General features: G+C 36.3%; 2 protein-coding genes across 2 annotated transcripts in view; both read right to left on the bottom strand.

Annotated features, from left to right (window-relative positions):
• The window catches only part of LOC134741042 (tensin-1), a 173567-nt gene extending 170196 nt beyond the window's left edge, over positions 1-3371 (bottom strand). The window contains exon 1 of the mRNA XM_063673781.1: positions 3201-3371. Coding sequence (XP_063529851.1) covers positions 3201-3356 — 156 coding nt within the window. The 5' untranslated portion in view covers positions 3357-3371. The remainder of the gene's footprint in view (positions 1-3200) is intronic.
• A 1285-nt stretch (positions 3372-4656) lies between these two features.
• Positions 4657-13837, bottom strand: part of LOC134741044 (nuclear receptor coactivator 1-like) — a 104028-nt gene continuing 94847 nt past the window's right edge. Inside the window, exon 19 of the mRNA XM_063673793.1 lies at positions 4657-10336. Coding sequence (XP_063529863.1) covers positions 10181-10336 — 156 coding nt within the window. The 3' untranslated portion in view covers positions 4657-10180. The remainder of the gene's footprint in view (positions 10337-13837) is intronic.

The raw sequence follows: 13837 nt of genomic DNA, 5'->3' as shown, positions 1-13837 counted from the left end.
AAACAAATCCAGCACTTCCATTTTAAAAAGTGACATTTGATGAAGTGGAACTGCTGATGATGATCAGAATGGAACTCTTCAATGACACATAGTTCACGTTTGGCGATTTGTTCTCTTCCTTATGGACCCAGACCTAAACTTGAACCCGGACTCGGACCCAGACCCGGGTCTGAACATGGACCCCAACTCGGGTCGGACCCGGACCGAACTCTGACCCAAACTTGGACCCGGACAGCCGGACACGGACCCGGACTCTGATCCGGACCCGGAAAATGCTACTAGAAAAGTGGGTTAGGTGGGTGGTTGGGTTTTGAACTGCGATTCCCACAGAACAGAACTGCTATCAGAAAAGTAGGTTAGGTTAGAGCTGTGACCCTTACAGAAACGTAATGCTATCAGAAAAGTAGGTTAGGTTAGAACTGCGACCCTTACAGAAACGAAATGCTACTAGAAAAGTGGGTGGTTTTACCTCCTTTTCTACATTATTAGGCAAAAGATGCTGTCTTTTTCATTTCATTGTCTGGAATCTAAGAGTGCACCATCAACAATAAGTATCAGCGGCATCCCCCATTGAAGTCGGTTTTTTTTCTTAAAAATTATCTAGTAGCATTTTCGGGTCCGGGTCTGGGTCCGGATTCGAGTTCGGGTCCTTGTCCGGCTGTCCGGGTCCAAGTATGGGTCAGACTTCTGTCCGGGTCCGGGTCCGAGTTGGGGTCCATGTCCAGAGCCGGGTCCGGGTCCGACTCCGGGTCCAAGTTTGGGTCTGGGTCCATAAGGAAGAGAACAAATCGCCAAACGTGAACTATGTGTCATTGAAGAGTTCCATTCTGATCATCATCAGCAGTTAGAAAATACAAAAATCACTATATGTATGCCTTTCACATTTGAGGAGTTCCCTCGATTCCTCATGGATCCCATCATCAGAACTCGAGCTTGACAAAAATGTTTCTTGAAAACCTAACTTGCTTAACAAACATAACGAAGAGGACAAATCGTCAAACGTGAACTATGCGTCATTGAAGAGTTCCATTCTGATCATCATCAGCAGTTCCACTTCATCAAATGTCACTTTTTTAAATGTAAGCGCTTGATTTGTTGATGAAAATACTAAAATCACTATATGTATGCCTTTAACATTTGAGGAGTTCCGTCGATTCCTTATGGATCCCATCATCAGAACTGGAGCTTGACAAAAATGACGAGCGACGGGCGGGCGGCGCGGGCAGTGCACGACGTACAACCGCCGCGGACACTCGTGCCTGAGGATGGATTCCCAAAGAATCCGAAACATGTCGCCAAAAGCGACTAAAAATAATAGTGAGTAAAAACCGTACTGATAAATATCTTGACAAAAATGTTTCTTGAAAACCTAACTTGCTTAACAAACATAATAAAGAGGACAAATCGCCAAACGTGAACTATGCGTCATTGAAGAGTTCCGTTCTGATCATCATCAGCAGTTCCACTTCATCAAATGTCACTTTTTTAAATGTAAGTGCTTGATTTGTTGATGAAAATACTAAAATCACTATACGTATGCCTTTAACATTTGAGGAGTTCCCTCGATTCCTCGTGGATCCCATCATCAGAACTGCTTTTTGACAAAAACGGGACCAATTTGTATGTATATACTTACAATAAAAAAAGAATTTTTAAAATCGATCCAGAAATGACGGAGTTACGGAGTAACAAACATTAAAAAAAAAAAAACAACCGAATTGAGAACCTCCTCCTTTGAAATCTTGAAGTCGGTTAAAAATGAAACCACTGAAAACCAGCGTCACGTAGTGTGTCGTAGGACTCATTACGGGACAACAAGCTGAGTTTAGGGCAATTTCCAATGTACAATGTACCATTAGTTTGGCCACTTATACAAAATGAAAAGAGATTTAATTTGTTACAAGTTTTATTAAGTAAATTTTTGTCGATACCTTGTATAGTTTTTGAGATATACCATTACATATTAATTTATATACTTTGTAACTTTTTGTGCTAATAAATATTTCTTATTCTTAAAAATCGGTTTTAGGATATTGATCGAAATTTATTTCTAGTTATTCTTTGAATTACTCAATTATTTTTTTAGTGCATGACCGATCTACTGACTCGATACCTATTGCAAATGCATCATCATTTTTAGGGTTCCGTACCCAAAGGTCAAAAAACGGGACCCTATTACTAAGACCTAAGACTCCGCTGTCCGTTTGTCCGTCTGTCTGTCACCAGGCTGTATCTCATGAACCGTGATACCTAGAGAGTTGAAATTTTCACAGATGATGTATTTCTGTTGCCGCTATAACAACAAATACTAATAAAAACTAAATAAAATTAATATTTAAGTGGGGCTCCCATACAACAAACGTGATTTTTTTGCCGGTGTTTTGCGCAATGGTACGATTGGTACGGAACCCATCGTGCGCGAGTCCAACTCGCACTTGGCCGGTTTTTAGTTGGTATCTACTGTATTGGCTCGGCTATGTGTTAAGCTTTAGCCAATATTACCTATAAAAGAGAAAAAAAAACGGTCGAGACGTTCAACATTCCTCAACATATTAATAAATTCGCGCGCGGACTGTACTAGGTACTGTTCTGCACCCGATACTCTGGCACTTGTACTATGAGTAGGTTTGCGATGATATGCATACGTGTATAGATAAGTACATACTTAGGATGTATGTATTTTTTTCATACATGGACAAAATCCGTTACTCAGGATGGTTTCCACCTATACAATGTCTTTGTCGACTGTGCATTGCGTCTCACATTTTGCATAATGAGAGAGTGAGACGCAATGATATTGGACAAAGAAATTGGACAGGGTGGAATATCACCCTCAGGAACAAATATTTGTGATGAACACACAAATAAATGCCCTTGCCAGGTTTCGAACCCGGGACCTCCAGCTTCGTAGGCAGTGTCAGGCTAGGCTACAAGTACATGCGGCCCACATCAATATAGGTGTCTAGCCATAGTAGTTGCCGGCGTTGCCGCGCACTGCTACGGAACCGACGCCTGTTCGCGCTTGCGCCACCTAGCGGCCATATCTGTCGTAATAGACGCATTTTGTTAGAGAGTGAATCTTCTGTACCTAGTACTATTATTTATTGTGTGCTAGGAGGCCGTTATTAATTTATTCAGGCCTAAACACCTAAACACTTTCTGATATAACTTACATTCTATGGTTACATTAATACACTTACCTCATCATATTTCTCTCTTGAACGGATTCGCCAAAACCATTTCATGACCTCCAAAAATTTCGTTTTAACAGCTAAGAGCACAACACTCCCTATAACAAGAATGAATACCGCCAGAGGCCAATCTTCTAGGACCTCATTATCCCAGACGGTAAACATAGTTTTAATAGGACCGATCGTTGATTATCAGGCAAAGACATGACCCCGGCCATTAGTAGCTAGCCTCGCGGTAGCTCGTAAACAAATGAATGGTACTTAGCGCGGATGTTCAGCTTCCATCAGCTAATTAATAGCCACAAACTTTATGCGTCATGTTGCGTTAATTATTCATTATTAGGGTCCGCCTAAAGCAAAGGGGGCGCAATATAAGGACTTAAAAAATTTTTGACCAAAAGTGAAAATTATACAGGAATCATAAAACACTTAGAAAAATTTCATTCGAAACGCTAAAATAAGCATGTTTTGTAGAAAAAATTTTTTCTCTAAAATCAAAAATGGCCGAGATATTGGACCTGAAAGTTGAGCCGATTTTTAGGACAGAAAAAGTTCGATGGGTGTTGTTGTCATTATGACCCCTATTTTTTATGATGCTATCGTATAGAAGACGCTAAAATAAGCATGTTATATAGAAAAAACTTTTTCTCTAAAACAAAAAATGACCGAGATAATAGACTTCAAAATTGGCAAAGCAAAGGGGGTGCAAAAAAAGACTTAGAATTTTTTTAGTAGGTACAAATAACGTCTGTTTGATCGCGATCATCGCGGTCAACCTAACACACTCCTCCTCGCTTCGCTCGTCGTCGCACCTATCTCGTCTCTGTTACTTAAATTTACTGTTCCAAACATGCTTATTTTAGCGTCTTCTATACGATAGCATCGTAAAAAATAGGGGTCATAATGACAACAACACCCATCGAACTTTTTCTATGTCCTAAAAACTCAACTCAAATTTCAGGTCCAATATCTCGGCCATTTTTGATTTTAGAGAAAAAGTTTTTTCTACAAAACTTGCTTATTTTAGCGTCTTCTATACGATAGCATCATAAAAAATATGTGTCATAATAACACCAACCCCATCAAAAAAATTCTGTCCTGCGCCCCCTTTGCTTTAGTCCAACCCGAAAACTTCCTATACGAGTAGGTAGGTACCATAACAAATTTCAAGAAAAAGTGTATCTTGGATTCCAAAACAGTTAACTACCATATTCGAAATGTGCACCGGGAAACGGCGGGAACGATAATCATAATAAAGGAGCAGCTTTCACTTTGCATTTGTGTGAGCGCAATTTTGTTACAATGTTAGTAGGGTGTCTCGGTAATTTTGATTTATCTAGGGATATTATAGTGCAGTAAGGGAACTATAATGATCGTACTATTACTACCTAATAAGATATATTGTATGCATGTATATAATTAAGCGTTTGCGGGTAGAGTACGTAGAGGTACAATTAAACAACCATTTTCTTTTAGATATTAATATATTTCGAATCTAAAATGTACAAAAAATACAACTTAAATTAATGTAATGTACTCATAATGCCTGATCTTTTCAAGGAATTAAATTATACTTTCACAGATTTGTTTTTATTTTGGAGACAGCAAAATGCGTCAAGTTTCATTAATTGACAAACGCCGAGAAGAAATATGTTCTGAAACAAGCTAGCTAGGTATGTAGGTAGACACTAGGAACAAAACGAGCTTAAGCCACACTCATACACTACTTATTTCTGTTAATTTTATTTATAATTTATATTCCTTTTAGATTTAACCGTTTTTTATACCAAAAAATAATAAATTCGATTTTACTAATATCAGGGCGGTTGTGTAAAAGGCTTCAACGAGACATTGGATGTACCCATATACAACTGTACAGTTTATTTGTATCTTTTCCTAAAATAAACATAACGACCTATTTAAATTTATTATTTAATCAACCATCACTTTATAACAACTTTGGTTGCGTATGCTAGTCGTAAAAATATAATGTATTTTAGCTATTTACAATATTATAAACATACATACATACGATGCTTAGAAATGCACAGCAACACAAGAGACCTTAATCTTACATCTGAAGAACTAAATAACACAGACTTAACGGCCACTCGCAAAAACGATGATTGCCCGAACAAGACTAAGTTGTGTATTAGAGGGTAATGTCAAACTAGAAATTGAGTGCTGCCGCGCCGAGCTGTACGTGTACAAGACCCGTATCCGACGCGCCCGAGCGCTGCTCGTCAGCGTCACTGACGCATGCAGTGCGCCCGCGCTTCTAAACTAAAGCTCACGTTCGCAATAATCCTTTCTGCGACTGACCAACACCTAAAACCACTTTGCGTATTCTTAGAAAAACATAATTAGCTTTTTACACTAACGTATTTAACCTTAGAAATATCCACAACGGAAGGAAACATCCTTTGTTCGCAGACGACAGGCCAAGACAAGAGGTAAGATTTTATACAAAAAATAAAATCATTCTTGTACGGGAAAATAGACCTCATTGTGTTAGCAACTGTCATCCCTTATAATATAAATATTATCACGCGCATGTTAACTCCTTATTCTTTGATAATATCTTTATAAAATAATAGTGATACAAAAACACACAGTAAGTAATAAATAAATAACGGACATAACATGTAATCAAAATCTGAAAAACTAATTATGTTTTCCCCTTGAAACAAAGATCCCCGTACTCATCAATGTTTCAGGACGCAATATTCTCGGTGATGAACAGAGGTATTTTCCACAGAGTAAATTAGTTGCAGCAACGTGTCTATTAACGATGACGTCATTAACTTACAATCCCAATATATATTTCTGATGTTTTGGATGGAAAATTTGGACCCTATTAATTGCATTTCTAATTTAGATTTACTCTGTGGTAATAGATGATGCCTAGTCTAGATTAAATTGAGAAAACATTATAATATATCCCAATTAAAAAGGATCATTTATGACATACCTTTCCAGTGAAATAGTTTATAAATCCCCATTAATATTTTTACAATAGGGACCATCATCCTGTAAATGGCCATGGATCGAAAGTAACAAAAGTTTAGTGCATAAACTAGAACAATTGCTATAACATTTGTAGTACAGTTTAATTTTTGTATTTTAAACAGCTGTGAAGGGATTTGTATTTTTAGTCAAATCGAATATTTTATTCAGTGAATTCATTCCAAAACATCAAGACAATTAACATTCTAACACTGCTTATACACGATTAATAGTTATAATCATATATTCTTAAAGCCCATTTAAACATTAATATCTTCTTTACCAAAATACATTATTTATATGTTAGGAATATATTTTCGATGACCTTTGGTTAGATGCCAATGAGGGCTAACGCGTTTAATTTTGCCGCTAGGGGCGCTAGTGTAGATGGAGGTCTTTCAAAATGTCAAATGCATAGAAGTTTTGGGGGTTTCAAGCTTTTTTATCGGGAATTTTCACTCCTTATTCATAATTGTGGTAAATCTTTGTCCATCTTTAATTAATCATCGTAAACAATGTCGTATAGCTCAATAAATGTTAGTGGTTTAAAAAAAGTGCCAACTAAAATATATGCAAAATTAAACAGGTATAAAAAATTGCACATTTAGACGTTAAAATACCTTTGTGTATATTAGAATGTATTGATTTTATAAAAATAGGCTAGAAGAATTTTGAGATCTGTTTTTCTGGACCTACATCTACAGTGGCGCCAACTGGTGAGCACAAAAACGGTAGCCCTCATTATTTCAGTATTATGTGAAGAATGAAAAGTAAGCTACATATTTGAGTAACTCTGGATATGAAGCCCATTCAACGCAAGTGATATATTTAATTTCCATCGCTAAGAACTGGAAAACAGGTTCCCCTGGTTTATGTGTGATGGTAATGGCCACTAACGTTTATATTATTACCAATTTTTTATACGAATCACCGACAATCGTATATAATTATAAGTCCATTCTCACTTTTCCGGAGTTTATAAACCTAGAGATAGAGATATAGATTATGAATGAAAATCTTAATTTTGCCTAATCGCTGCTTATTATAATTTTACTCGTATTTCATACAAGTACGTAAATTTATTAATGTAGCTATTCGATATCAAAATTTATCGTTTTGTTTGGATGCTTAGAAAAAATATCTTTTATTTATTTTAAATTCCAGGCACCTATGTTACTCGTGTATTTGCTGCATCTATTTATTTAGATTTTTTCAATTTATATATTCAACTGCTTGTGGTGTATGGACGTGTCTTCAGATTATTTATGAGACAATATGAGGTATTCACTATGTTAGCGTAAATCTGCAAAAAATATAACTTTAGTGTAGGTACAATTATTCGCTTCATGACGTAAATAAGTGACGGCATTTCATGCAGTTCCTTTTAGCGATCCGATAAGTCCATATATTCCGTATGTAAATATATGCAAGTGTAGGTGGACTGACTAATCTTTATCTATTATGGTTAAATGTTGTCATATTAAAAGGCCATCACTTGTACTTTATTGATTTGATATTTATCTATCTGACATTTCCCCCTTAAAATAAATGGAATGAATAGAAATATTGCTATATTCTTTTATCTTTAGTACATAAAACAAATCTTATCTAATAATTTTGAGGAAATAAAAAAAAATCACTTGCAGTAATCATAGTTCCAGATGTAGATATTGTAACAGCTAGGCAGCTATGGTAAGCTATGGTGAGCCGGTGTAGTGTGATGATCGCTAGGCTACGCTAACCGAGCCGGTGTGCCCTTCCCCAAAACCACTTTCACAAACAAATTGGTCAGTAGTCTACATTTCCAAAATATGGTACTTCATTGGTAAAAAAATATTCTTATCCTATACACATTACTCGTTTTGGTTTATGGATATCTTCTACAGACTATTTGTACGTTACTCATTAGTTAGGTAAAATCTTAAAACATCACAATACTCTTTGTCGTGATTCTACGTGCTACTCGCTACTCGTGTGTCGCTTTAAAAGAGTGGGTCTGAAAAGTAACGGTAGGATTTATGCATTTGAAATGTTGGTACCCCCAAGTCTATTTAAGTACATACCTTATTTATATTCGTTTGATTTATTGTCATTCGCCAATGTTGTCTCGCGGGTATAACACATTGAAGACTATAATAGTTGAGCCGCTTCAGCTAAAGTAGTTCGTAAGATTAGAGTCGTCGGTTTGCTACCAGTGACCAGTGGGAGCCAGCGGCGACGACCGAGAAGCGGAACTATGGTTGCATCGTCCTGCCTGTTATGGTCCCGGTGTTCGAGTTAGTGAATAGCGTCTGTACAATTTTGAAAAATAAAAAGATCTTAAATGTCATTAAATGTAATTTTAATATTTTGTACATTTGAGACCGCTATTAGGAGTACTACGTTATATTTTACAAACACTAAAATATAAGTCAGTGCCCTTTTTTGTTATTGTGCACTATAATTGAAGAAATGGTATATTTTGATGGTAGATGAATATTGATTACATTTTCGATGAACTCAGTTTAAATTGAAGTTATAACTGTCGCCAATTATTGAAATAAAAACGTGCTTTAGTGTACACGGTCGACAATTCCTTATCTAAAGTGGCCGTAGTCCACACATCAAATGTGTGCATTTAACAGGAGCTGTATGTAATGTACAATAGTTGACAAGTAATATGGAGGTTGTTTGTTCACGCTTCGCCACACCGATCAGCGCATTATCTATAATAATGCGGCACGCGGCACGCGGCACGCGGCACGCGGCACGCGGCACGCGACACTCGGCACGCCGGTCGTTTAATGCATCCTGCCCACTCTCCTCCTGTGTGTCCTCCATCTTAACAATTTCCTATAGATCTAACAAGGATTGCTAGCGTTGCGACTATTGTTATTCAATAACACTCGCAGTTTTTTAATTAAATGTAAATTATAGACGATCTTGCACTAGGGGGCGAACAATATTTCCAGAAAGACTTACATTATAAATATGCACAAGACTACCAACCAATATAATAAAAACATTGTTAGAATAGAATTCTGAATAATTGTCAAATTATAAATAAAGCAATGCGATGCTAAAGAAAACAATGTTCGAGAATAACATAAAATTAAATACATATACCATAGGCACACGACATGAAACACAAATAACTAAAAAAATATTTACATTAAAGCAACATAATTATATGTAATTAATTTAACAACACAGTATTTACACGCCATCATTATTATTATTCTTTGTTTCACTTGATGTCTCATTATGAATACAGAATGAGTTTTAGGACTAACATTTTATTTTAATCATTTGGAGTCACGTCTCTGTAATTATTAAACAAGGAACAAAAATGTTTTCTTATGATACCATTGCTAGTCAATTTTCGTTATACAAACTTCAGTGTATATGGAATATGTCCTAAAACTCACTCTGTCGTCTCTAGTATACTATAATACAAATTACTTTGTCATAACAGGTAACATCTGACTTTCATACTATATTACATAAACGTTCACAACGCCTAATATCATTTTAAACCTATACCATATTGCACACGGTACATTTCTATTACATGATGTATGTACTAGGCGTACGAGTACATTGTAGAACTATTTTTTCCGTCGCAGGTAGCTACCATCATAAATCGTCTCGAACTAAAATCTCGTTCGAAAAAAACTACTCATAGAAATGTAAAGATCAATCTTAAACAACGTTCTCAAAGAACTCAAGACAAAAATATTTCATCAACAAAACTATTTTTACAACTCCATATATAACTAGCACTACTAGACTACATATCGACATAATTATAAGACGTTCTATAAATACGTGTACTATGATTATTCTCGCGCTGCGAGATTTACAGCCGTTGAGGTACCGCGTAGACCGTAACCGGGAACGACGACGTTCGTTACGATGGAATTTAAGTATCGTCGATTATCGTCCACCCGAAGGATCGATAAAGTAATAAATGCAACTTTAGCGAGTGCGGGAGCGAGTGAGAGTCACTGCGAGAGCAGCTTCTGCAGCAGCGAGGCCTTCGCGGCCGCCGCCGGCGTGCGCCCGCCGCCCGAGGTCGCCGGCGCCTCATCACCGCGGGCCGCCCCCGCCCCCGCCCCCGCCGCCGCCGCCGCCTCCGCCGAGCCCGCCTCCGTAGTATTCTGCACATACAACACACCACTCACTTCACACCCACCATCGGCCCCACATACACCACACCACATAACCCATGTTCACATATTAATAGAGCCTCGTTCTGTTCTGCATTTGAATGAGATCAAAAATATACAGTTATTGCAAAAGTTGATTACTAGTTGAGACTCAGTCAAGGGAACTCGTTTAAAATTCCAACGGAAATATCAGTACACGGCGGGAAGCTGATAACTCGACATAATTTATTGAAGAAATTTGAACTTAAAATAAAACTACATAAGGTTCAAATTTCTTCAATTATTTCCCGCAACTTATCAACTTCCTGCCGCGTACGAATATTATCCTCAAAACAGTACATCGTAATGTTTCAAAACGCTTTTAATCCAATTCTCGATATTTAAAAAATATATATATATATATATATATATATAGTTTTACTCTCTTACCTAAATATTTAAAAAAATCTTTATATAAACTATACTTAAACGTTGTACTTAGCATAGTTATAGAATATACTAGAAGAGCAATAATTATTCAAAAAAAACATACAATAAGTACTAAAAATACGCTTAACACATTAATACCAAAATTAATCTATAATGTTTTTCTTATCTTGTTACATGTCACAGTTAAGAGACTAATGAAAAATTAAATTTGCATGAAAAGATATATAACATAAATATATTACTGTATTAAAATAATAGTAGGGTGGCCGAACAAGCTTTAGGTTACTTTTCGTTCATGTCGTCTCGGGCATGGGTATATTAGGTATCAGTACATTCAGTATGATGTCCTGAATACAAATATATGAGATGACAAGCGCGAAAGCGGTGGGGGTAGTTGCTGTGACGTCATAAAGTCGGCAGTACAAAGTTTTTACTTTTTTTCTTTTAAACATACATACCATGTGGGGTATCAAATGAAAGGGCTTTGTAAGTAGATCACAAATATATATCATCACTTAGTGTGTATTTTGGAATAATCCATTCAGTCATTTTTAATTTAGAACAGTTCAAAGTCAACTGTGGATTGTGAAATTTTTGAACGTTTTCTAATAATTTGTTAGACCACGGGCCCGTTTATCAAAAGCTTGTAGCTTGTAATACAAGTGGAAGTCCCTTTCTAACAAAAGCTGTCAAAAAGGGACTTCTACTTGTATTACAAGCTACAAGCTTTTGATAAACGGGCCCCAAGTAGTGAAAATGTTACAGTTTGTTATATATTTGATCTACTTACAAATTTATTTTATTTATTTTTATTTTATTTTATTGGGAAACAAACAGCTTACAATCTTACACAATATGAATTAATATTAATAAAACACAAGCCAAAACAGTTTCCACAAGTTAATTAAGGCAGAAAAGCTCAAAGGGAACTTAATGAAATACAAAATGTAATAAAAATCCCTTTCATTTGGTCCTCCACATGGTATGTATGTTTAAAAGAAAAAAGTGAAAAACTTTGTACTGCCGACTTTATGACGTCACAGCAATTACCCCCACCACTTTCGCGCTTGTCATCTCATATATTTATGTCCGAGACGACATGAGCGAAAATCGATTTCTAGAAGACTTCTAGACAAAAAACCGACCCTCTATAATGAATAATGATATAGTTATTTACGATACACGTGCGGATAGGTAATTCGCAACTCGTGTCGATTTTACAGTACAAAAGTGCTCTTTTACGCACTAGTGCGAGAAAGTAGCACCATATGTACTGTAAAATGTATTTTTACAGTACATGTGGTGCTACTTTCCCGCACTAGTGCGGGAATAAGCACCTTCCGTGCCTATGTCGAAAGTTTAAAGGGCTATATGTACTGTAAAACGTTGTACGATACACGTGCGAATAAGTAAAACTTCCTACTTTCCGCACTTGTATCGTAAATAACTATTATTGTATAGTTGTGTAACAGGATTTTATTATAAACTGCTACTCAAAAATTGACACCGCCCTTATTATTGTACATTCTGACAAAAATGACGCAATAAGAACAATATTTTAAAATACAAAATTTTTCGCTGGTAACATTCTACAAAAAGGTAATCTCTACTATACCTCGTTTTATTAGCACTAGAAAAATGGTAAACAATCTTGAAATGTATTTTTATTGAAATACGTTTTTGAAAAATAAGTCACAGCAAATCATCATCATCTTCCTCGCGTTGTCCTGGCATTTTGCCAAGGCTCATGGGAGCCTGGGGTCCGCTTGTCAACTAATCCCAAGAATTGGCGTAGGCACTAGTTTTTACGAAAGCGACTGCCATCTGACCTTCCAACCTAGAGGGGAAAGAAACTAGGCCTTGTTGGGATTAGTCCAATTTCCTTACGATGTTTTCCTTTACCGAAAACCGACTGGTAAATATCAAATGATATTTCGTACATAAGTTCCGAAAAACTCATTGGTACGAGCCGTGGTTTGAACCCGCGACCTCCGGATTGCAAATCGCACGCTCTTACCGCTAGGCCACCAGCGCTCAGTCACAGCAAATATGTAACAATTATATAGCATATATGATCATTTACATTCTGTTACATACATTCACAAAATAATAGTTAGGGCCTGTTTCACAATGTCCAAGTAAAGTATTTGATAGCTAATTAACAAATAACTTAACTGCCAGATAAATCTACCTTCAGTTGTAAAGGTATTTATCTACCAGTAAAGCTTATTTGAAGATTGTGAAACGCCAACGATGACTTTAATCGTCAGATAAGTGACAAGTAGCTTATTCAGGACTTTACTTGGACATTGTGAAACAGGCTCTTAAAATAATAATTTGGGGGTTAAAATAATAGTTAAATACTTATAGGGGGCGGACTGAAAATCAGCGCTGTGCGGTCAATTCTTAATGAAGTGGCTGGCGCAGCATATGCTGAGCCCGTACCTTTTGCCGCGCATGCCAATTTTTTATGTTATTTGTAAATATATTCCTGTAATTTCTCTTTTGTTGTGTGGCAATAAATGTTTTCTTATTATTTTTAAAGCGTTTTTTTTAAGAAAAAAGACACGTCAAGATTGTTTATTCTAATGCTAAAAAACGCGCACGTCGCAATGACTGAAACTGGAGTTTACTGTGTTGTAGAATGACATCATTAGACCATGGTGCATTCTGTTCTCAAAATCCGTATATTTTGTAAAAACCATTGTTTATAAAATGATTTATTTTACTATTTTTGTTAATTTGCTCAAAGATTCTATAATTTTTAAAGTGTCTTACTCGAACTGTCAACAATATTGATAGGTATCAAAGTTTATAAAAAGCAATTTAATGATAATACCATTATTTTAAGTATCTAATAATTATATTATAAAATTAAGTTAAAAACGTCCGAGAACTTTATCATGCATTTTCAAACCACTTTTACTACAGAATTGAATAAACTGAATGGCTCGTAGGCTATAGAACATTTAAGAAGCAGACAAATAAGCATATTGTATCGCACAACAGTACACCTGGTCTACTGTACTGACGCTCCGCGGCGCGGCGGCTACACCACACTAC

This window comes from Cydia strobilella, chromosome 4 (genome assembly GCF_947568885.1).
Source record: "Cydia strobilella chromosome 4, ilCydStro3.1, whole genome shotgun sequence".
Lineage (NCBI taxonomy): Eukaryota > Metazoa > Arthropoda > Insecta > Lepidoptera > Tortricidae > Cydia > Cydia strobilella.
This window is presented reverse-complemented; position numbering and strand designations above follow the sequence as displayed.